The sequence below is a fragment of the Somniosus microcephalus genome, unplaced genomic scaffold (genome assembly GCF_052327205.1).
Source record: "Somniosus microcephalus isolate GS21.2 unplaced genomic scaffold, FLI_Smic_1.0 scaffold26, whole genome shotgun sequence".
In the NCBI taxonomy this organism is placed as follows: Eukaryota; Metazoa; Chordata; class Chondrichthyes; order Squaliformes; family Somniosidae; genus Somniosus; species Somniosus microcephalus.
In genome coordinates, this window is record NW_028225213.1 from 673,051 (window position 1) to 694,942 (window position 21,892).

The 21,892-nt window shown below is 48.3% G+C and overlaps 1 protein-coding gene across 1 annotated transcript in view; it reads right to left on the reverse strand.

The window, feature by feature from the left end:
- Positions 1–21,892, reverse strand: part of LOC147083896 (uncharacterized) — a 135,111-nt gene that overhangs the window by 106,446 nt on the left and 6,773 nt on the right. Inside the window, exon 2 of the mRNA XM_085980075.1 lies at positions 16,093–17,349. Within this exon, the coding sequence (XP_085836201.1) occupies positions 16,093–17,064 (972 nt within the window). The 5' untranslated portion in view covers positions 17,065–17,349. The remainder of the gene's footprint in view (positions 1–16,092; positions 17,350–21,892) is intronic.

Consider the following 21,892-nt stretch of genomic DNA (forward strand, 5'->3'; position numbering starts at 1 on the left):
ATCCTCCCCCGTGCCTGCGCGCTGGTCCCCTGAGCTCCAGGCTGCTGCGCGGGGCTTTCTTTGTAAAGTCGGTGTTGGTGAAGAGCTGCAATCAGTGAGGGAAAGTGAGTTTTCCCCCAGATCCGATTGAGATCAGAGGAGGGGAGAGAATAAAGGGGAATCCAAACCTGAGAGTCCGTGGATGCGGGCCCCAAGCAGAGCTTCTTCAGTTTGGTGGAGCGCACCGGTAAGACAAAGGTCCTCTACCAACCTGCCCCCACCATGCAGTGCTGCCCCCCGATTATCAAAATCCACGACAAGGCCTTGGACAATGTGGACCACTTTCCATACCTCGGGAGCCTACTGTAAACAAGGGCAGACATCGCCGACAAAGTCCAACACCGCCTTCAGTGTGCCAGTGCAGCCTTCGGTCGCCTGAGGAAGAGAGTGTTTGAAGACCAGGACCTCAAACCCGGCACTAAGCTCATGGTCTACAGAGCAGCAGTGATACCCGCCCTGCTGTATGCCTCAGAGACATGGACCATGTACAGCAGGCACCTCAAAGCAAAAAATAAACCCTATTCAATTTAATTTAAAATAAGACAATATTTTAGAAAATAGTATTAAATATAAAATAAATATTCACAACCTCCGCCTTTTCACTTCAGACACGCCCCTCCTCCAGCATTCATCTGTGTGAAAGGCTCAGAGGGTGCGGAATTCTTAAAGTGCATCCAGGAGAGCTTTTTGAGCCAGCATGTAGAAAGTCATACAAGAGAGGGGGCGGTACTGAACCTAATTCTAGGGAATGTAGCTGGGTGTGTGGTAGAAGTGTCAGTAGGAGAGCATTTTGGTGACAGTGACCATCATTCAGTGAGATTTAAGGTAGTCATGGAAAAGGACAAAGATGGACCAGAAATAAAGGTTCTAAATTGGGGGAAGGCTGATTTTAATATGATGCAGCAGGATCTGGCCAAAGTGGACTGGGATCAGCTACTTGTAGGAAAATCCACATCGGAGCAATGGGAGTCTTTCAGAAAGGAAAGAGAGAGAGTACAATGGCAACATGTTCCCGTAAAGGTCAAGGGTGGGACCAACAAGCCCAGGGAACCCTGGATGTCAAGGGATATACGAGAATGGATTAGGAAAAAAAGGGAGGCTTTTGGCAGATACAAAGGACTAAAAACAGTGGAAGCCCTAGAGGAGTATAGAAAGTGCTGGGGGGTACTTAAAAAATAAATTAGGAGAGCAAAGAGGGGGCATGAAATAACACCGGTGGGCAAAATAAAGAAAAATCCCAAGGTGTTTTATAAGTATATTAAGGGCAAGAGGATAACCAGGGAAAGAACAGGGCCCATTAGGGACCAAAGTGGCAATCTGTGTGTAGAGCCAAAAGATATAGGTGGGGCTTCAAATGAATATTTTGCATCTGTGTTCACTATGGAGAAGGACAATGTAGGCATAAAAATCAGGCAGGGGGATTGTGATACACTTGAACAAATTATTGTCGAGAGGGAGGAGGTACGAGCAGTTTTAGCGGGCTTAAAAGTGGATAAAGCCCCAGGCCCAGATGAGATGTATCCCAGGCTGCTGTGTGAGGCAAGGGAGGAGATTGCAGGGGCTCTGACACAAATTTTCAGAACCTCCCTGGCCACAGGGGAGGTGCCGGAGGACTGGAGGACAGCTAATGTAGTACCATTATTCAACAAGGGCAGTAGGGATAAACCAGGGAATTACAGGCCAGTGAGCCTAACATCAGTGGTCGGGAAATTATTGGAAAAAATTCTGAGGGACAGAATTAGTCTCCACTTAGAGAGGCAAGGATTAATCAAGGATAGTCAGCATAGCTTTGTCAGGGAGAGATGCTGTCTATCCAATTTGATTGAATTTTTTGAGGGGGTGACTAGGTGTGTGGATGAGGGTAGTGCAGTTGATGTAGTCTACATGGACTTCAGTAAGGCTATTGACAAAGTCCCACATGGGAGATTGGTCAAGAAGGTAAGAACCCATGGGATCCAGGGCAATTTTTTTTTTAAATTCATTGATGGGATGTGGGCGTCGCTGGCTAGGCCTGCATTTAGTGCCCATCCCTAATTGCCCTTGAGAAGATGGTGGTGAGCCGCCTTCTTGAACCGCTGCAGTCCATATGGTGTAGGTACACCCACAATGCTGTTAGGAAGGGAGTTCCAGGATTTTGGCCCAGCGACAGTGAAGGAACGACAATACAGGTCCAAGTCAGGATGGTGTGTGGCTTGGAGGGGAACTTGTAGGTGGTGATGTTCCCATGCATCTGCTGCCCTTGTCCTTCTAAGTGGTAGATGTCGCGGGTTTGGAAGGTGCTGTTGAAGGAGCTTTGGCGAGTTGCTGCAGTGCATCTTGTAGATGGTACACACTGCAGCCACAGTGTGCCGGTGGTGGAGGGAGTGAATGTTGAAGGTGGATGGAGTGCCAATCAAGCGGGCTGCTTTATCCTGAATGGTGTCGAGCTTCTTGAGTGTTGTTGGAGCTGCACTCATCCAGGCAAGTGGAGAGTATTCCATCACACTCCTGACTTGTGCCTTGTAGATGGTGGAAAGGCTTTGGGGAGTCAGGAGGTGAGACACTCGCCGCAGAATTCCCAGCCTCTGGCCTGCTCTTGTAGCCACGGTATTTATATGGCTGGTCCAGTTCAGTTTCTGATCAATGGTAACCCCCAGGATGTTGATAGTGGGGGATTCAGTGATGGTAATGCCATTGAATGTCAAGGGGAGATGGTTAGAGTCTTGCTTGTTGGAGATGGTCATTGCCTGGCACTTGTGTGGTGCGAATGTTACTTGTCAGCCCAAGTCTGAATGTTGTCCAGGTCTTGCTGCATATGGACACGGACTGCGTCAGTATCTGATGAGTCTCGAATGGTGCTGAACAGTGTGCAATCATCAGCGAACATCCCCACTTCTGACCTTATGATGGAGGGAAGGTCATTGATGAAACAGCTGAAGATGGTTGAGCCTAGGACACTGCCCTGAGGAACTCCTGCAGTGATGTCATGTGATTGAGATGAATGACCTCCAACAACCACAGCCAACTTCCTTTGTGCTAGGTATGATTCCAACCAATGGAGAGTTTTCCCCTTGATTCCCATTGACTTCAGTTTTGCTAGGGCTCCTTGATGCCACACTCGATCAAATGCTGCCTTGATGTCAAAGGCAGTCACTCTCACCTCACCTCTTGAGTTCAGCTCTTTTGTCCATGGTTGGACCAAGGCTGTAATGAGGTCAGGAGCTAAGTGGCCCTGGCGGAACCCAAACTGGGCGTCAGTTAGCAGGCTTTTGCTGAATAAGTGCCGCTTGATAGCACTGTTGACGACACCTTCCATCACTTTGCTGATGATTGAGAGTAGACTGATGGGACGGTAATTGGCCGGGTCGGATTTGTCCTGCTTTTTGTAGACAGGACATACTTGGGCAATTTTCCACATTGCTGGGTAGATGCCAGTGTTGTAGAGTGCAGCGAAGATTCACCAGGCTGATACCTGGGATGGCAGGAATGACGTATGAGGAGAGATTGTGTCGATTGGGCTTATACTCACTGGAGTTTAGAAGATTGAGAGGGGATCTCATCGAAACCTATAAAATTCTGTCAGGTCTGGACAGACTAGATGCAGGAAGGATGTTTCTGATGGCCGGGGAGTCCAGAAGGATAAGGGGTAAGCCATTTAGGACTGAAATGAGGAGGAATTTCTTCACCCAGAGAGTGGTGAACCTGTGGAATTCTCTGCCACAGAGGGCGCTGGAGGCCAGTTCATTAAATATATTCAAGAAGGAGTTGGATATATTTCTTGAGGCTAAAGGGATCAAGGGATATGGGGAGAAGGCAGGGAAAGGGTACTGAATTTGGATGATCAGCCATGATCTCATTGAATGGCGGAGCAGGCTCGAGGGGCCGAATGGCCGACTCCTGCTCCTATCGTCTATGTTTCTATGGAACATTGGATCCAACATTAGCTTCGTGGCAGGAGGTAGAGGATGATGGTCGAAGGTTGTTTTTGTGACTGGAAGCCTGTGTCCAGTGGTGTACCGCAGGGATCGCTGTTGGGTCCTTTGCTGTTTGTAGTGTACATTAATGATTTAGATATGAATGTAGGAGGTATGATCAGTAAGTTTGCAGATGACACGAAAATTGGTGGAGTGGTAAATAGCGAGGAGGGAAGCTTCAGGCTACAGGACAATATAGACGGGTTGGTTAGATGGGCAGAACAGTGGCAAATAGAATTTAACCCTGAAAAGTGTGAGGTAATGCATTTTGGGAAGACTAACAGGGCAAGGGAATACACAATGAATGGTTGGACCCTAGGAAGGACAGAGGATCAGAGGGGCCTTTGTGTGCATGTACATAGATCCCTGAAGGCTGCAGGACAGGTAGATAAGGTGGTTAAAAAGGCATATGGGATACTTGGTTTCAATAGCCGAGGCATAGAATATAAGAGCAGGGAGGTTATGATGGAGCTGTACAAAATGCTGGTTAGGCCACAGCTGGAATACTGTGTGCAGTTCTGGTAGCCACACTATAGGAGGGATGTGATTGCATTGGAGAGGGTGCAGAGGAGATTCACCAGGATGTTACCTGGGCTGGAGTGCTTCAGCTATGAAGAGAGACTGGGCAGGCTGGGGTTGTTTTCCTTAGAGCAGAGAAGGCTGAGGGGGGACCTGATTGAGGTGTACAAAATTATGAGGGGCATAGATAGGGGAGATAGAAAGGAACTTTTCCCCTTAGTAGAGGGGTCAATAACCAGGGGGCATAGGTTCAAAGTAAGGGGCAGGAGGTTTAGAGGGGATTTGAGGAAAAACTTTTTCACCCAGAGGGTGGTTGGAATCTGGAACTCACTGCCTGAAAGGGTGGTAGAGGCAGGAACCCTCACAACATTCAAGAAGCATTTAGGTGAGCACTTGAAACGCCATAACATACAAGGCTACGGACCAAGTGCTGGAAAATGGGATTAGAATAGACAGGGCTTGATGGCCGGCGCAGACACGATGGGCCGAAGGGCCTCTTTCTGTGCTGTATAACTCTATGACTCTAACTCTGAGCCGAAGTTCCTCGAATTGCAGACACTTCTGGTCACCACACTTTAGGAAGGATGTGAAGGCCCTTGAGAGGGTGCAGAGGAGATTTACCAGAATGGTTCCGGTGGTGGGGGATTTTAGCTACAAGGACAGGTTGGAGAAGCTGGATTTGTTTTCATTAGAGCAAAGGAGGTTGAGGTGTGATTTGATAGAGGTGTACAGGATTATGACCGGTTTGGATAGGCTAGACGGAGAAAGGCTGTTCCCACTAGTTGATGGTACAAGGACTAGGGGACACAGATTTAAGGTTTTGGGCAAGAGATACAGGGGGGGATGTGAGGAAAAACTTTTTTACGCAGCCACTGGTGAGGACCTGGAACTCGCTGCCGACAGAAGCGGTGGAAGCGGAGACACTCAATGTTTTCAAGGGGAGACATAGAAACATAGAAGATAGGAGCAGGAGTAGGCCATTCAGACCCTCAAGCCTACTCCGCCATTCAATGAGATCATGGCTGATCATCCAAACTCAGTACCCGGTCCCTGCTTTCACCCCATATCCCTTGATCCCTTCAGCCTTGAGAAATATATCTAACTCCGTCTTGAATATATTTAATGAATTGGCCTCTGCTGCCTTCTGTGGTAAAGAATTCCACAGGTTCACCACTCTCTGGGTGAAGAAATTCCTCCTCATCTCAGTCCTAAATGGCTTACCCCTTATCTTTAGACTGTGGCCCCTGGTTCTAGACTCCACCGCCATCGGGAACATCCTTCCTGTATCTAGCCTGTCTAGTCCTGTTAGAATTTTATAAGTTTCAATGAGATCCCCCCTCATTCTTCTTAAATCCAGGGAATATAAGCCCAATTGCCCCAATCTCTCCTCATACATCATTCCTGCCATGCCAGGTATCAGCCTGGTGAATCTTCGCTGCACTCCCTCCATGGCAAGAACATCCTTCCTCAGATAAGGCGACCAAAACTGCACACAATACTCAGTGTGGTCTCACCAAGGCCCTGTACAACTGCAGCAAGACATCCTTGTTCCTGTACTCAAACCCTCTTGCTACGAAGGCCAACATACCATTTGCCTTCTTAACCGCCTGCTGCACCTGCCTGGTTACCTTCAGCGACTGGTGCACAAGGACACCCAGGTCTCGTTGCACTTCCCCTTCTCCCAATCTATTGCCATTCAGATAATAATCTGCCTTCCTGTTTTTGACAGCAAAGTGGCTAACCTCGCATTTATTCACATTATATTGCATCTGCCATGCTTCTGCCCAATCACCCAACCTGTCCAAATCATACTGGAGTTTCTCGGCATCCTCCTCACAGCACACACGCCCACCCAGCTTTGTGTCATCTGCAAACTTGGAGATATTACATCTAGTTCCCTCGTCTAGATCATTAACATATATTGTGAATAGCTAGGGTCCTAGGACCGGTCCCTGCGGTACCCCACTAGTCACTGCCTGCCACTCGGAAAAAGACCCGTTTATTCCAACTCTTTGCTTTCTGTCTGCCAACTAGTTCTCTATCCAAGTCAATACCTTGCCCCCAATCCCATGTGCCTTAACTTTACACGCTAATCTCTTATGCGGGACCTTATCGAAAGCCCTCTGAAACTCCAAATACACCACATCCACTGGTTCGTCGTTATCTATTTTACCAGTTACATCCTCAAAAAATTCCAGTAGATTAGTCAAGCATGATTTACCTTTTGTAAATCCATGTTGACTTTGTCTGATCCTGTCACTGTTTTCCAAGTGCTCTGCTATTACATCTTTTATAATGGACTCTAGCATGTTCCCCACTATCGATGTCAGGCTTACCGGTCTGTAATTCCCCATTTTCTCCCCACCACCTTTTCTGAATAGTGGGGTAACATTAGCTACTCTCCAATCCATGGGAACTGTTCCAGATTCCATCGAATGTTGGAAGATGACCAGCAATGCATCTACTATTTCTAGGGCCACTTCCTTAAGTTCCCTAGGATGTAGATTATCAGGCCCTGGGGATTGATCGGCCTTCAATCCCATCAATTTCCCTAACACCATTTCCCTAGAAATACTAATTTCTTTCAGTTCCTCCCTTTCATCAGACCCCTTGCTCCCCGACATCTCTGGGAGGTTATTTGTGTCTTCTTTTGTGAAGACAGAACCAAAGTATGTATTTAATTGGTCTGCCATTTCTTTGTTCCCCATTATAAATTCCCCTGATTCTGACTGCAAGGGACCTACGCTTGACTTCACCAATCTTTCTCTCTTCACATATCTATAAAAGCTTTTACAGTCAGATTTTATGTTCCCTGCAAGCTTACTCTCATATTCTATTTTCCCCTTCTTAATTAATCCTTTTGTCCTCCTTTGTTGAATCCTAAACTGCTCCCAATCCTCAGGTTTACTGCTTTTTCTGGCCAATTTATATGTCCTCTCCTTGGATCTTATGCTATCCCTAATTTCCCTTGTTAGCCACAGTTGAGTCACCTTTTTTGTTTTATTTTTATTCCAAACTGGGATGAGACTAGATTGGCACTTGAGGGAAATAAACTTGCAGGGCTACGGGGATAGAGCGGGGGAATGTGTCTGACTGGATTGCTCTACAGAGAGCTGGCATGGACTCGATGGGCCGAATGGCCTCCTGTGCCTCTATGACTCTTTGTGGTTGCTGTGGATCACACTGGGGTCCACCAGCTCCCACATGCTACAGCTGCAACACATCACCAGCCCGGCCATCTCTATTGTATTTTATTTAACTAATTAGGTTTTCAAGTTTTGAAATATCCAATTGTCTATTAATAGTTTTTAATCTAGGTAATAACCTTGTTTAATTTATTAAATTTAGTTATATGCTTTAGATCTTTACTGTAACTTAGCCCACACTCCTAATTAAACCCTAGTTGTTTATATATTTTTTAATGTATCAAGCAGATGGCGGCCGTTGAGCCGGGCCTGTCACTGGGAGAAAGCCCCGCAGCCGCCGCCCCGCTCGGGGCAAATGGGGGACCCGTAGGTTCTTATTCGGGGGCTTGAGGCCTACACCGGGTGTTTATAAAGCCTCCCCGCCGGTTCCATTGCACCCCTGCACCCCTCCGCCTCCCCGCTCCGGAATCTTCTCTCCGCCTTCCGCTGCCATCACCCGATTGGCGGCACTAACTGCGCACGTGCGGGACCCGCCCCACCCCCACCCTGCGCCTGCACACCAGGCCCCTGCAGCATTGATAGGGCCTATTCTACCTCGCGGTGCGTTCTGGGTAACAACTATCGCCATTGTCTCTGCTGCCTGAGGTGTGCAAAGATACATTTAGAGCAAGCAATAGGAGGAGGAGGAGAAAATCAATGAAAGTTGATTCTTGTAATTTCAGACACCGGGATGAGCCGCGCGGCATCCATTGGAGTAATGCTCGGATACACACAGCGCATGGGCAACTAGCACAATTTTAGAAAGGGTTAGAAGATGAGATTAATATGTTATTGTTTATTATTCTATTTAGAAAATTAAGTGGATGATTAGCATGGGTAAGATACAGATTAAGACTCCCCCCTCACTGTCCCATTAAACACTCCCAGGACAGGTACAGCAGGGATGAGATACAGAATACAGCTCCCTCTACATTTATGGGGTGTGGGCATCACTGGCAAGGCCAGCATATATTGCCCATCCCTAATTGCCCTTGAGCAGATGGTGGTGAGCCGCCTTCTTGAACTGCTGCAGTCTTGTGGTGTAGGTCTCCCACAATGCTGTTAGGGAGGAAGTTCCAGGATTTTGATCCAGTGACGATGAAGGATCGGCGATATATTTCCAAGTCAGGATGGTGTGTGACTTGGAGAGGAACTTACAGGTGGTGGTGTTCCCATGCACCTGCTGCCTTCATCCTTCTAAGTGGTAGAGGTCGTGGGTTTGGGAGGTGCTGCCGAAGAAGTATTGGCGAGTTGCTGCAGTGCATCTTGTAGATGGTACACACTGCAGCCACAGTGCGCTGGTGGTGGAGGGAGTGAATATTTAAGGTGGTGGCTGGGGTGCCAATCAAGCGGGCTGCTTTGTCCTGGATGGTGTCGAGCTTCTTGAGTGTTGTTGGAGCTGCACTCATCCAGGCAAGTGGAGAGTATTCTATCACACTCCTGACTTGTGCCTTGTAAATGGTGGAAAGGCTTTGGGGAGTCAGGAGGTGAGACACTTGCCACAGAATACCCAGCCTCTGACCTTTGGAATTCTCTTCCCCAGAGAGCTGTGGAGGTTGGGTCGTTGAGTGTGTTTAAGGTGGAGATAGACAGATTTTTGAACAATAATGGAGTCAAGGGTTATGGGGAGCGGGCAGGGAAGTGGAGTTGAGGCCAAGATCAGGTCAGCCATGATCTTATTGAATGGCGGAGCAGGCTCGAGGGGCCAAATGACCTACTCCTGCTCCTACGCCTTATGTTCTTGTGTCTCTCATCAGCTCCGGTTGTGTCTGACCCTGTGCATGCGCCCCATGGCCCGCCCTCTCCTGCTCCACAGGTGCCCGGCCCGCACCGCGCATGCTCAGCACACACCCTGGGCCCCTGTCAATCATCCTCCCCCGCGCCTGCGCGCTGGGCCCGAGCTCCAGGCTGCCGCGCGGGGCTTTCTTTGTAAAGTCGGTGTTGGTGAAGAGCCGCAATCAGTGAGGGAAAGTGAGTTTTCCCCCAGATCCGATTGAGATCAGAGGAGGGGAGAGAATAAACGGGAATCCAAACCTGAGAGTCCACGGATCCGGGCCCCGAGCAGAGCTTCTTCAGTTTGGCGGAGTGCACTCCAGTGACACGTGGCCCAGGGCCTGATTGATGGGAGCTTCCGACCAATAGGGAGCGAGTGGGGCGGGGCTGGAGGAGCGAGCCTGTGGCGGGTCCTCCAACCAATCGGGGAGCCTGAGGGGCGGGACCTGCGCCGGCTGATTGTCTGATCCGCAGGGCAGCGAGTTTCTCCAGTCCCTTCTTCAGGGCCCGGGGCCAGGGGAGGCTGTGGGCCTTTATTCCCCTCATTGGACACAAGGCTCTTTGGCTCACAACACACGGGCTCAGATTGCAATACAGACTTTTTAAATTCATGAATCAAAGGGACAGGGTCTCTCATTCTGTTGTGCGACAGTTCCTGGGACAGACTGTATCTCCCCCTCTCCTCCACACAGGGATTTGTGCTGGTTAAAGGGACCGCGATTCTCCTTGTTCTGCGAGTTTGTAATTAACTTTATCCCATATTACAGACTCCAGGAGTTTACCAATAACTCCTCGAGTCTTGGTTATGATCTTCCAGAATTCCCTAGATTGTAGAATGGTCCCTGGGGATTGGAAGGTGTCAAATGTAACCCCGCCGTTCAAGAAAGGAGGGCAAGAGAAAACAAGGACCACTGGGCCAGTTCGCCTGACATCAGTAGTACGTGCAAAAAATATTCACAAGGATGACACCAGAACTGGGAAGATATACCGATCAGGAAAGGCTGAACAGGTTGGGGGCTCATTTCTCTGGAAAAGAGAAGGCTGAGGGGTGACCAGATAGAGGTCATCAAGATTATGAAAGGGTTTGACAGGGTAGACGTGGAGAAAATGTTTCCACTTGTCGGGGGGGACCAGAACTAGCTGTCATAGATATAATAATATATGAGAGAGAAATAGCACCAGAGTAAAGAAAAGTTCAGAAATAGGAGGAATCAGACGGGGCAAAAGCGAGGCAGACTAAGATGGGTTTGGAGTGCATGTGTGTAAATGCACATAGCCTGGTAAATAAGGTTGGTGAGCTGCAGGCACAAGGTGCCACAGGGGACTCTGATATAGGGGCAATAACAGAGACCAGACTCAAAGAAGGGGAGGATTGGGATGTTAATATTCCTGGCTACAAGGTAATCAGGAAAGATAGAGAACGAAAAAGAGAAGGGGGTGGCAGTATTGATGAACTAAACTATTACAGCGCTGGAGAGGGTGATGTAGTCGAGGGAGCAAAGATTGGTTTGAATTCAGGAACAACAGAGGAGCGATTACACTGCTGGGTGTTTACTACAGGCCACCAAATAGTGGGGAGGAGATAGAGGAGCAGATTTGCAGGCAAATTACAGAAAGATGCAAGAACTACAGCGTAGTGATAATGGGGGACTTCAATTATCCGAATATAGACTGGGATAATAACAGTGTAAAGGGCAAATTGGGGAGGAATCCCTGAAATGTGTACAAGAGAACTTTCTGGATCAGTGTGTTTCCAGCCCAAGGAGGAAGGAAGCAGAGCTGGATCTAGTTCTGGGGAATGAAGTGGGGCGCGTGGAGTGTGTTTCAGTGGGAGAGTATTTGGGGGAACAGTGATCATAATATCATCAGGTTTAGAATAGTTATAGATAAGGACAAAGAACAATCAAGCATAAAAAATATTTAACTGGAGGAGGGCTAACTGCAGTGAGAGGAAAAGGGATCTGACCCAGGTGGATTGGAGTCAAAAATTGGGAAGCAAAACAGTAAATGACCAATGGGAGGCCTTCAAAGAGGAGCTGGTTCGGGTACAGAGCAGACACATTCCTATGGGGGGGAAAGGAAGGGCATCCAAAGCTAGAGCTCCCTGGATGACTAAAGATAGAGGTTAAAGTGAGAAAGAGGAGGTTTATGACAAATGTAAGGTTGATAATACAGTGGGGAATCATGCTGAATATAGAAAGTACAGAGGAGATCTAAACAATGGAATAAGAGGGGCAAAGAGAGAGTATGAGAACAGATTAGCAACTAACATAAAAGGGAACCCAAAAGTATTTTATAAACACTTAACTAGTAAAAGGGCAGTCAAAGAAAGGGCGGGGCTGATTGGGGACCGAAAGGGAGATTGTCTTGTGGAGGCAGAGGGCTGGGCTGAGGGACTAAATGAGAACTTTGCATCTGTCTTCACTGGAGAAGAGGATGCTGCCAATGTAGCAGTAAAGGAGGAGGCCGGAGCGATACTGGATAGGATACAAATAGAAAAAGAGGAGGGACTTCAACGGTTGGCAGTCCTCAAAGTAGAAAAGTCGCCCGGTCCAGATGGGATTTGTCCTCGGTTACTGAGGGAAGTAGGGGTGAAAATTGCGGAGGCTCCGGCCACAATCTTCCAATCCTCCTTGGACATGGGGGTGGTGCCAGAGGACTGGAGGATTGCAAATGTTACAGCCCTGTTTAAAATAGGGGAGAGGGATAAACCCGGCAACGACAGGCCAGTCAGCCTAACGTCGGTGGTGGGGAAACTTTTAGAGACAATAATCCGGGACAAAATTCATTGGCCCTGGGAAAAGTCTGGGCTAGTAACTGAAAGTCAGTTTGTTAAAGGCAAATCATGTCTGACTAACTTGATGGAGTTCTTTGATGAAGTAATGGAGAGGGTTGAGGGTAGAGCGGTTGATGTTGTGTATATGGACTCTGAAAAGGTGTTTGACAAAGTCCCACATAATAGACTTGTTGGCCTTAGTCCATGGGATTAAAGGGACAGTGACAGCATGGATCTAGAATGGGCTCAGGGACAGAAGGCAGAGAGTAGTGGGGAACGGCTGTGTTTCAGACTGGAGGGAGGGATTCAGTGGGGATCCCCAGGGCTCGCAATTAGGACCACTGCTCTTTTTGATCCATATTAATGACCGGGACTTGGGTGTACAGGGCTCAATTTCAAAGTTTGCAGAGGACATGAAACTTGGAAATGTCGTAAACAGTGAGGATAGTAACAGACTTCAGGAGGACACAGACAGACTGGTGAAATGGGCAGAAACGTGAGATGAAATTTAACACAGGAGTGTGAAGTGATACATTTTGGTAGGAAGAATGAGGAGAGGCAATAAAACTAAATGGTCCAGTTTTAAAGAGGGTGCAGGAACAGAGAGGCCTCGGGGTGTATGTACACAAATCTTAGAAGGTGGCAGGACAAGTTGAGAAGGCTGTTAAAAAGCATACAGGATCCTTGACTTTATTAATAGAGGAATAGAGTACAAAAGCAAGCAGGTTATGCTAAGCCTTTATAAAACACTGGTTAGGCCTCAGCTGGAGTATTGTGTTCAATTCAGGGCACCACACTTTAGGAAGGATGTCAAGGCCTTGGAGAGGGTGCAGAGGAGATTTACTGGAATGGTACCAGGGATGAGGGACTTCAGTTATGTGGAGAGACAGGAGAAGCTGGGATTGTTCTCCTTGGAGCAGAGAAGGTTAAGGGGAGATTGACCAGAATGGTACCGGGGATGAGGGACTTCAGTTATGTGGAGAGACTGGAGAAGCTGGGGTTGTTCTCCTTGGAGCAGAGAAGGTTAAGGGGAGATTTACTGGAATGGTACCAGGGATGAGGGACTTCAGTTATGTGGAGAGACTGGAGAAGCTGGGGTTGTTCTCCTTGGAGCAGAGAAGGTTAAGGGGAGATTTACTAGAATGGTACCAGTGATGAGGGACTTCAGTTATGTGGAGAGACTGGAGAAGCTGGGGTTGTTCTCCTTGGAGCAGAGAAGGTTAAGGGGAGATTTACTAGAATGGTACCGGGGATGAGGGACTTCAGTTATGTGGAGAGACTGGAGAAGCTGGGGTTGTTCTCCTTGGAGCAGAGAAGGTTAAGGGGAGATTTACTAGAATGGTACCGGGGATGAGGGACTTCAGTTATGTGGAGAGACGGGAGAAGCTGGGGTTGTTCTCCTTGGAGCAGAGAAGGTTATGGGGCGATTTACTAGAATGGTACCGGGGATGAGGGACTTCAGTTATGTGGAGAGACTGGAGAAGCTGGGGTTGTTCTCCTTGGAGCAGAGAAGGTTAAGGGGAGATTTGATAGAGGTGTTAAAAATCATGAATAATTTGGATAGAGTAAATAAGGAGAAACTGTTTCCAGTGGAGGAAGGGTCGGTAACCAGAGGACACAGATTTAAGGTGATTGGCAAAAGAACCAGAGGTGACCTGAGGAAACTTTTTTTCCCCACAGCGAGTTGTTGTGATGGGGAACGCGCTGCCTGATAGGGCGGTGGAAGCAGATTCAACAGGAGCCTTCAAAAGGGGACGGGATAAATACTTGAACTGAAATAAATTGCAGGGATATAGGGAAAGAGCGGAGGAGTGGGACTAACTGGATTGCTCTTCGAAAGAGCCGGCACAGACTCGATGGGCCGAATGGCCTCCTTCTGTGCTATTCTGTGATTCTATGAATACAGAGAGACAATGTCCCTTTAAATATCGAGGTGTTACGCTGAGGGAAGGAGACACATTGTCCCTTTAGTTACAAAGGAGAAGACAAAAAGATCGCAGACTCTTTAACTGACACCAATACTCCGAGGGAAGAGGATGTGACGGTCGATGTCCCTTTAACTGGGCCGTACATGCCTGTGATTAAAGGCATCGGAAACAGTGGAATCGACCCACCGCAGTCACACTGTGGACACTCTGGTGTGTCAGCGGGTGGGATACACCAGGGAATCCCTTTCCACACACTGAGGTTGTCTCTAATGATCGGGAGTCCCAGGGTTTCGGATACCAGATAATCAAGCTCACAAGAACACAAATTGTGTCTCCAGACTTTATTAAGAGCGCTGCATAACACAGATCGGGTGATAATTCCCTCAATCTGGAGAATAGAAGTACAGTGGATTCACGCGCGATCTTCTCGAGTCTGTTCCAACTGACAACGGCTTAAGTGGCCTGTTCTTATACACAAGCTTGGTTACCGCTCAGGAAATGGGATTGTTTGGACCCGTCTGTTGACCGCCTCCTGAACTCCTGCTAATTCAGGGAATTTAGTCCATCTGTGACCAGACTATAACCACAAGCCCGTCCAGTTATCACACCTATACGGTCCATGAGGTTATTATTCGATTCACACCCAGACGTTGTGCCTTCACTTGTCTGGCACTTCATCCCATAACACGGGTACAGGGGCTCAGTAATGTTTCATTCATCAGAAAAAGACAAAGTACAACAACATACTGGTCAGCTTAACAGAATCTCATCATATTTATGTGGCTATAAATATAAAAGGCACTAAGAAATCCAGTAGTGAATTCAGGAGAAAAATCTTTACACAGAGAGTGGTAGAATGGGGAACTTGTTACCACAAGGAGTAGTTGCGGTGAACAGCACAGATGCATTTAACGGGAAGCCACACAAGGGAGAAAGGAATGGGAGGATGTGTTGATCGGGTTAATTGAAGTAGGGTGGGTGTGGGGCATAAACACTGACATGGACCAGTTGGGTCGAATGGCCTGTTTCTGTGCTGTACATTCCATGGAACACCATGAACAGTCAATCGAAGGGAATCATCAGCACAACAGTCTTAAATATTAAACAGCAGTACAAGATTTATAAAACATTCATCCATTCCATGTTCATGTCACCCCAGCTTACTACAGGGCCCTGCACTACAGATCAGTGTGAACTCGCTGGTGTCCCTTCAGATTCCCGGAGCTTTTAAAGCTCATCCCACAGACAGAACATGTAAATGGTCTCTGATCGGAGTGAACTTGCTGGTGTTGCTTCAGATCCCCAGAGGTTTTAAAGCTCTTCCCACAGTCAGAACAGTTAAATGGTCTCTCATCAGTGTGAACTTGCTGGTGTCTCAACAGGTTGGCTGACAGAGTGAATCCCTTCCCACACACGGAGCAGGTGAATGGCCTCTTCCCAGTGTGAACTCGCTGGTGTCCGTTCAGATTCCTGGAGCTTGTAAAGCTCATCCCACAGACAGAACATGTAAATAGTCTCTGATCGGAGTGAACTTGCTGGTGTTGCTTCAGATCCCCAGAGATTTTAAAGCTCTTACCACAGACAGAACATTTAAATGGTCTCGCATCACTGTGAACAAGCTGGTGTTGCTTCAGATTCCCGGAGCTTTTAAAGCTCTTCCCACAGTCAGAACAGTTAAATGGTCTCTCATCAGTGTGAACTTGCTGGTGTCTGAACAGGTTGGCTGACAGAGTGAATCCCTTCCCACACACGGAGCAGGTGAATGGGCTCTCATCAGTGTGAACCCGCTGGTGTGTCAACAGGTGCGATGACAGAGTGAATCCCTTCCCACACACGGAGCAGGTGAATGGCCTCTTCCCAGTGTGAACTCGCTGGTGTCCGTTCAGATTCCTGGAGCTTGTAAAGCTCATCCCACAGACAGAACATGTAAATGGTCTCTGATCGGAGTGAACTTGCTGGTGTTGCTTCAGATCCCCAGAGGTTTTAAAGCTCTTCCCACAGGCAGAACATTTAAATGGTCTCGCATCACTGTGAACAAGCTGGTGTTGCTTCAGATCCCGAGAGGTTTTAAAGCTCTTCCCACAGGCAGAACATGTAAATGGTCTCTCATCAGTGTGAACTCGCTGGTGTCCGTTCAGATCCCCAGAGCTTTTAAAACTCTTCCCACAGGCAGGACATGTAAATGGTCTCTCATCAGTGTGAACTCGCTGGTGTAACGTCAGTTCCGTGGAGCTTTTAAAGCTCTTCCCACAGGCAGAACATGTAAATGGTCTCTCCCCGGTGTGAACTCGCTGGTGTGTCAGTAGGTTGGATGACTGAGTGAATCCCTTCCCACACACGGAGCAGGTGAACGGCCTCTTTCCTGCTCTCTCCAGCTGGTGTCCCTTCAGCTCCTGGGACCTTTTAAAGCTTTTCCCACAGTCAGAGTGCTTCACCGGTCTCTCCCCAGTGTGAACTCGCTGGTGTGCCAGCAGATTCGAGGACCGAGTAAATCTCTTCGCACACACGAAGCAGGTGAACAGAATCTCTCCTGCTCTCTCCAGCTGGTGTCTCTTCAGATCCTGGGACCTTTTAAATCTCTTCCCACAGTCAGAACATTTAATTGGTCTCTCATCACTGTAAACAAGCTGGTGTCTCAGGAGGGTGGCAGAATGAGAGAATCGCTTCAAAAACACGGAGCAGGTCAACGGTCTCACATCGGTGTCGACAAGCTGGTGTCTCAGCAGCACGGAGGGTGCAATTAATCCCATCCCACACACGGAGCGGGTTAAAGGTCTCTCATTGGTGTGGACAAGCTGCTGTCTCAGCAGCACGGAGGGTGCAATTAATCCCTGCCCACACACGGAGCGGGTTAAAGGTCTCTCCCTCGTGTGATCTTGCTGGTGTATCATCGGAGCGGATGGCTGAGTGAATCCCTTCTGGAACACGGGGCCGGTGAACGGGCTCTCCCCAATCTGTAGCCACTGGTGTCGCTTCAGGTGCTTGTAGATCTTGAAGCTCTTCCCACACTCAGAACATTTAAAAGGTCTCTCATCAGTGTGAACTCTGGTTCACTGGTGTGCCAGCAGATTGGAGGACCGATTGCATCAGGTCCTGAGGAATCCTGTAACTCTGTCAGATCTTGATGTGATGTTAGGTCTCAGCCTCCTGTCTGTAAAGGCTCCACTTCTAAAACCCTGTGAAAGGAGTGTAGAAAGGGGTAAGAGGGAGAATGTGGTCTCCATTTTTTTAATATAATCATTCATAGAAACATAGAAGATAGGAGCAGGAGTCGGCCATTCGGCCGCTCGAGCCTGCTCCGCCATTCTATTGATCCCTTTAGCCTTCACGGGATGTGGGCGTCGCTGGCAACACCAGCATTTATTGCCCATCTCTAGTTGCCCTTGAGAAGGTGGTGGCGAGCCACCGCCTTGAACCACTGCAGTCCGTGTGGTGAAGGTGCTCCCACAGTGCGGTTACACTTCTTTGCAGTGGTTCGGTACAACTGAGGGGCTTGCTAGGCCGCTTCAGAGGGCAGTGAAGAGACAACCACATTGCTGTGAGTCTGAAGTCACATCTAAGCCAGTCAGATTAGTGAACCAGATGGGTTTTTAACGACGGTTTCATGGTCACCATTACTAGCCTTTTAATTCCAGATTTATTTAATTAACTGAATTTAAGTTCTGCAGCTGCCGTGCTGGGATTACATGGAAACATAGAAGATAGGAGCTGGAGTAGGCCATTCGGCCCCTCGAGCCTGCTCCGCCATTCAATGAGATCATGGCTGATCATCCAAATTCAGTACCCTGTCCCTGCCTTCTCCCCATATCCCTTGATCCCTTTAGCCTTAAGAAATATATCTAAGTCCTTCTTGAATATATTTAATGAATTGTTAAATATATTCAAGAAGGAGTTAGATATAGTTTTCACTTGAACTCAATTCTCCAGATCACTAGTCCAGGCCTCTGGAGAACTAGTCCAGTAACATAACCACTATGGTACGATACCTGTACTCATGTCCCCCTTTTCCCAGCCCAGGGGCAGTGAAGCTGATTTTCAGGCCCCAGCTGCTGCACAGGTTGGTTGAAAGGATCAGCAGTAATGGCGGCTACAATACCCACAAACCCCCGCGCTCCAGAAAGCGCTCCGGCTGCCGCGCTGAGTTGTGGCTGACCCCACGCATGCGCCCCATGGCCCCGCCCTCTCCTGCTCCACAGGCGCCCGGCCTGCACCGCGCATGCTCAGCACACACCCTGGGCCCCTGTCAATCATCCTCCCCCCGTGCCTGCGCGCTGGGCCCCTGAGCTCCAGGCTGCCGCGCGGGGCTTTCTTTGTAAAGTCGGTGTTGGTGAAGAGCCACAATCAGTGAGGGAAAGTGAGTTTTCCCCCAGATCCGATTGAGATCAGAGGAGGGGAGAGAATAAAGGGGAATCCAAACCTGAGAGTCCGCGGATCCGGGCCCCGAGCGGAGCTTCTCCAATTTGGCGGAGTGCAGCCGTAAGACAAAGGTCCTCTACCAACCTGCCCCCGCTGCGCAGTGCTGCCCCCCGATTATCAAAATCCACGACAAGGCCTTGGACAACGTGGACCACTTTCCATACCTCGGGAGCCTACTGTCAACAAGGGCAGACATCGACAACAAAGTCCAACACCGCCTTCAGTGTGCCAGTGCAGCCTTCGGTCGCCTGAGGAAGAGAGTGTTTGAAGACCAGGACCTCAAACCTGGCACTAAGCTCATGGTCTACAGAGCAGTAGTGATACCTGCCCTCCTGTATGCCTCAGAGACATGGACCATGTACAGCAGGCACCTCAAAGCAAAAAATAAACCCTTTTCAATTTAATTTAAAATAAGACAATACTTTAGAAAATATGATTAAATATAAAATAAATATTCACAACCTCTGCCTTTTTACTCCAGACACGCCCCTCCTCCAGCATTCATCTGTGTGAAAGGCTTAGAGGGTGCGGAATTCTTAAAGTGCATCCAGGAGAGCTTTTTGAGCCAGCATGTAGAAAGTCCTACAAGAGAGGGGGTGGTACTGGACCTAATTCTAGGGAATGTAGCTGGGCGTGTGGTAGAAGTATTAGTAGGAGAGCATTTTGGTGACAGTGACCATAATTCGGTGAGATTTAAGGTAGTCATGGAAAAGGACAAAGATGGACCAGAAATAAAGGTTCTAAATTGGGGGAAGGCCGATTTTAATATGATAAGGCAGGATCTGGCCAAAGTGGACTGGGATCAGCTACTTGTAGGAAAATCCACATCGGGGCAATGGGAGTCTTTCAGAAAGAAAATAGAGAGAGTACAATGGCAACATGTTCCCGTAAAGGTCAAGGGTGGGACCAACAAGCCCAGGGAACCCTGGATGTCAAGGGACATACAAGAATGGATTAGGAAAAAAAAGGGAGGCTTTTGGCAGATACAAAGGACTAAAAACAGTGGAAGCCCTAGAGGAGCATAGAAAGTGCAGGGGGGTACTTAAAAAAGAAATTCGGAGAGCGAAGAGGGGGCATGAAATAACACTGGCGAGCAAAATAAAGTTTAAGTATATTAAGGGCAAGAGGATAACCAGGGAAAGAGTAGGGCTCATTAGGGACCAAAGTGGCAATCTGTGTGTAGAGCCAGAAGATGTGGGTGAGGTTTTAAATGAATATTGTGCATCTGTGTTCACTATGGAGAAGGACGATGTAGGCATAGAAATCAGGCAGGGGGATTGTGATATACTTGAACAAATTAGTATTGCGAGAGAGGAGGTACTAGTGGTTTTAGTGGGCTTAAAGTGGATAAATCCCCAGGCCCAGACAAGATGTATCCCAGGCTGCTGTGTGAGGCAAGGGAGGAGATTGCAGGGGCTCTGACACAAATTTTCAGAACCTCTCTGGCCACAGTGGAGGTGCCGGAGGACTGGAGGACAGCTAACGTAGTACCATTATTCAACAAGGGTAGTAGGGATAAACCAGGAAATTACAGGCCAGTGAGCCTAACATCAGTGGTAGGGAAATTATTGGAAAAAATTCTGAGAGACAGAATTAGTCTCCACTTGGAGAGGCAAGGGTTAATCAAGGATAGTCAGCATGGCTTTGTCAGGGAGAGATCATGTCTAACCAATTTGATTGAATTTTTCGAGGGGGTGATTAGGTGTGTGGATGAGGGTCGTGCAGTTGATGTAGTCGACATGGACTTCAGTAAGGCTATTGGCAAAGTCCCACATGGGAGATTGGTCAAGAAGGTAAGAGCCCATGGGATCCAGGGCAATTTGGCACATTGGATCCAAAATTGGCTTAGTGGCAGGAAGCAGAGGGTGATGGTCGAAGGTTGTTTTTGTGACTGGAAGCCTGTGTCCAGTGGTGTACCGCAGGGATCGGTGCTGGGTCCTTTGCTGTTTGTAGTGTACATTAATGGTTTAGATATGAATGTAGGAGGTATGATCAGTAAGTTCGCAGATGACACAAAAATTGGTGGATTGGTAAATAGCGAGGAGGGAAGCCTCAGGCCACAGGCCGATATAGACAGATTGGTCAGATGGGCAGAACAGTGGCAAATGGAATTTAACCCTAAAAAGTGTGAGATGATGCATTTTGGGAGGACTAACAAGGGAATACACGATGAATGGTAGGACCCTAGGAAGGACAGAGGATCAGAGGGACCTTGGTGTGCATGTACATAGATCCCTGAAGGCAGCAGGACAGGTAGATAAGGTGGTTAAAAAGGCATATGGGATACTTGCCTTCCTTAGCCGAGGCATAGAATATAAGAGTAGGGAAGTTATGATGAAGGTGTACAGAATGCTAGTTAGGCCACAGCTGGAATACTGTGTGCAGTTCTGGTCGCCACAATATAGGAAGGATGTGATTGCATTGGAGAGGGTGCAGAGGAGATTCACCAGGATGTTTCCTGGGCTGGAGCGCTTCAGCTATGAGGAGAGACTGGACAGGCTGGGGTTGTTTTCCTTAGAGCAGAGAAGGCTGAGGGGGGACCTGATTGAGGTGTACAAAATTATGAGGGGCATAGATAGGGTAGATAGAAAGGAACTTTTCCCCTTAGTAGAGGGGTCAATAACCAGGGGGCATAGTTTCGAGGTAAGGGGCAGGAGGTTTAGAGGGGATTTGAGGAAAAACTTTTTCACCCAGAGGGTGGTTGGAATCTGGAACTCACTGCCTGAAAGGGTGGTAGAGGCAGGAACCCTCACAACATTCAAGAAGCATTTAGATGAGCACTTGAAGCGCCATAGCATACAAGGCTACGGACCAAGTGCTGGAAAATGGGATTAGAATAGACAGGGCTTGATGGCCGGCGTGGACACGATGGGCCGAAGGGCCTCTTTCTGTGCTGTATAACTCTATGACTCTAACTCTGAGCCGAAGTTCCTCGAGTTGCAGACACTTCTGGTCGCCACACTTTAGGAAGGATGTGAAGGCCCTTGAGAGGGTGCAGAGGAGATTTACCAGAATGGTTCCGGGGATGGGGGATCTTAGCTACAAGGACAGGTTGGAGAAGCTGGATTTGTTTTCATTAGGGCAAAGGAGGTTGAGGGGTGATTTGACAGAGGTGTACAAGATTATGACGGGTTTGGATAGGCTGGACGGTGAAAGGCTGTGCCCACTAGTTGATGGTACAAGGACTAGGGGACACAGATTTAAGGTTTTGGACAAGAGATACAGGGGGGATGTGAGGGAAAACTTTTTTACGCAGTGAGTGGTGAGGACCTGGAACTCGCTGCCGATGGAAGTGGTGGAAGC